Raw genomic sequence first — 2,792 nt, 5'->3', positions numbered from 1 at the left:
ATAACCTTCTGGGTAAATGTTATACAAATTGGGGAGGAGGGTTTACATTTGCACAGAAGGCAGCCGCTCCGCGCAAGGAGTGGGGACTCTGGGGACCAACTTGGGGGATGAGGGGTACGAAGGGAGAGGAAAACAGGAGTGGTTTCTCCGGCGTGCGAGTGTGGCTGGGTGGCAAACCTAAACCCACCCTGAGACTCCAGCGCGCTCCGCACGGCTCTGGCGGCCCCCGGAGGCGCCTGCTCCTACGACAGACTCAGGGAGGCAGGCGCTGAGTGGCAGGGAAGGAGCTGGTGTCCCCAGGGCCGCTCATCCGCAGCCCTCCTCCCATCCAGCCCTCGGGAAGTCCCTCGTACTCGCGTCCGGTCCCGACCGTCCCAGGTGCCCCTCGCTGGCTGCGCACTCCCCCCGACGGTGGGTGGAAGCCGGCTGGCCCCCCGGGGCTGCTCCGGAACCCCGAGGGCCTCCCTGGAGCGCCAAGGAAAGGCCCTGTGCGCTGGGTGAGCCAGGCTGGGAAGGAGGAGAAAATCCTCCCCGCAGGGGCCCGGGCGTCCCCACTAGCACATATGAGAAGGCTCTTTGGGGTGCGCCAGGTTCCTTCACAAAAGCTGGGGTGAGCGCCAGCCTGTGGCCCCTTTAAGGTGGAACCCCCTGGGAGCGTGGGTTCGAGGTCCAGGTCAAGTGGAAGCACAGGGGGAGTGGGGAGCTCCCGCTCACCCCACCTGGATGGTCGCCTGGGTGAGGGGTGCACGACGGGCTGGCTTGGTTCCCTGCATCCCGCCCCGGCACCCTGCGCTCCCTGAGCTGCCCTGACCCCTGCGGAGCGAACACGTGGGGCTGAGCTCATCTCCTGTGGACACCGCATGCGGGACAATCCCCGGCCTCCCTTCAAACTTCAGTCCCTTCCCGACTGTAGACGAAGTGACCGACGCGGAAGCCGGTGGCCGCCGTCTGATGGCCGGAGGCGAAGCCGAGCGCGGGGCCGGGGGCCTGGGTACCGTGGGCAGCGACCGTCGTGGATCTCCCGAAAGAAAAGTCGCCCGCCAGGCCCCCGGGAAAGGTACCGAGGCCTCCAGCCAGGGCGCCCATGGCCGAGGCGAAACTGGAGAAGCAGGCGGCTGCCTCGGGAACGGGAGGGGACGACGAGAGCCGCAGGTCCGGGGAGGCGGCGCCCAGGGGCTCCAGTTCCGGCGCCTCGGCTCCTCCCGGGCTCCGGGCACCCGAGGATGCGGCCGCGCTCGCCTCCCCCCTCCTCTTCCTCTTCCTTCGGAAGTTCCCGTTGTCGAACATCTTCTCGCAGTTTGGGTCCAGGGTCCAGTAATTGCCTTTACCTGCGGAAGAAGAAAGGGCCCAGATCAGAAAATCCGGGATTTGACCGAGGTGATGTGAGAACGTGAGAAATGGAGGTCAACTTCACCGGCCCCTCCGTGAGCCCTCACGCCCACCCCAAACCTTGAGGGGGTGTTCTGTACCGGATCAGGCCTCCACAGTCAGACTCGGAAGAATGTGGGCATCCCAGAAAGACCAGGGAAGGGCGACCCCCAGGAAATACAGAGCCTCGCTAAGGTCAAGGCCAGAGAGAAGACCTATGAGGTGCAGAGCCGAACCGGCTCTCCTCTGGCACTCGCTTTGCCAGTGGAGTGGAGCCCACAATGCCAGGCCTCTCTGCAGGCTCCAAGGCTTCCCAAAGCGGCATCTGATTTGTCTTAATCTTCCGGGTGGCCACCGTCTTTCCCATTTTACAGCAAAGGACACAGGCCCAGAGAAGTCACTCCAAAGGTCCCCCAGCAGACTAGCTTCTTCCTTAGCGGGAGCGCGCGAGAATTAGAGACTCCTGTTGCCCTAGACCTCAAGTCAGGGCCGCGGGCTCTGCTGGAGTCCTCGAGCCGTCTGCGGCCAAGTACGTGTCGCTTCCCCACCCTCCTCCCGCCTCGGCACCCTCAGCTGTGCAAAGAGGACCGGGCTGTCCAAGGCCCCCCGTCCCTAGAGTGCCAGGAGGCCAGCTGCGGGAATCCGCGGAGTCCTGGACGGGGCGTGGCGGTGAGCTTCTGTTACCTGGGTCGTCCTCGTCGCGGGGTACCTTCTTGAAGCAGTCGTTGAGCGACAGGTTGTGGCGGATGGAGTTCTGCCAGCCCGCCTTGCTGCGCTTGTAGAAGGGGAAGTTGCCGGCCACGTACTGGTAGATCTGGCTGAGCGTCAGCCTGCGCAGCGGCGCGCTCTGAATGGCCATGGCGATGAGCGCCGAGTACGAGTAGGGCGGCCGCACCAGCCTCAGCAGCTCCTGTTGGCCAGACAGGCTCAGCCACGCGAGGTCGGCGCCCGCCAGGCCGCCCGGGGCCCCGAGGAGCGGGCCAGGGGCCCCGTAGGGGGACGCGGGCGCGGGTCCCGGCGCGTAGGGCGCGGAGCTGAGCGCGGGCGCGTTCAGCCACAGGCGCGGGCCACCACCGCCCGCCACGCCCAGGTCGCCACGCGCGTATCCCGCGGGGTGCGCGGCCGCCCGGGCCTGGCCGTGCGGGGCCGCGCAGGGCCCCGAGCCGTCGCGGTAAGCGGCCATGGCCAGGCGCTCCCGGGTCTGGGCGGGTGGCTCCGAGCCGAAGCTCATGGGCGCCCCAACCAGCGCGGCCGCCAGCAGCTCCCAGTGCGGCCCGCTGGGCCCCGCCCTCCGCCCTTTAAATGCCGTCGGGGCCCGAGCCCCAGGTGAGTGTCGACGGCGAGCCCCCTCCCCGACAGTTTTAGAGGAGTGATGTCTCCATCCCCGCCCAGGGGTCAGCTTTCCGCCCCGCCCAGGTCCCGAG

The 2,792-nt window shown here is 67.3% G+C and overlaps 1 protein-coding gene across 1 annotated transcript; it reads right to left on the bottom strand.

Moving 5' to 3' along the window:
- Nucleotides 1-885: 885 nt before the first annotated feature.
- Nucleotides 886-2,551, bottom strand: FOXI2 (forkhead box I2). The gene is made up of 2 exons (XM_027113145.1): nucleotides 2,053-2,551; nucleotides 886-1,328 (listed from the first exon to the last, which is right to left on the bottom strand). The coding sequence occupies exons 1-2, from the start codon at nucleotides 2,549-2,551 to the stop codon at nucleotides 886-888; spliced, it is 942 nt and encodes a 313-aa protein (XP_026968946.1).
- Between the last annotated feature and the right edge of the window lie 241 nt (nucleotides 2,552-2,792).

This window comes from Aethalodelphis obliquidens, unplaced genomic scaffold (genome assembly GCF_003676395.1).
Source record: "Aethalodelphis obliquidens isolate GAN/ISIS:26980383/991018 unplaced genomic scaffold, ASM367639v1 scaffold11, whole genome shotgun sequence".
In the NCBI taxonomy this organism is placed as follows: domain Eukaryota; kingdom Metazoa; phylum Chordata; class Mammalia; order Artiodactyla; family Delphinidae; genus Aethalodelphis; species Aethalodelphis obliquidens.
The sequence above is the reverse complement of the archived record's forward strand: the minus strand, read 5'-3'. Positions and strand labels throughout refer to the sequence as shown.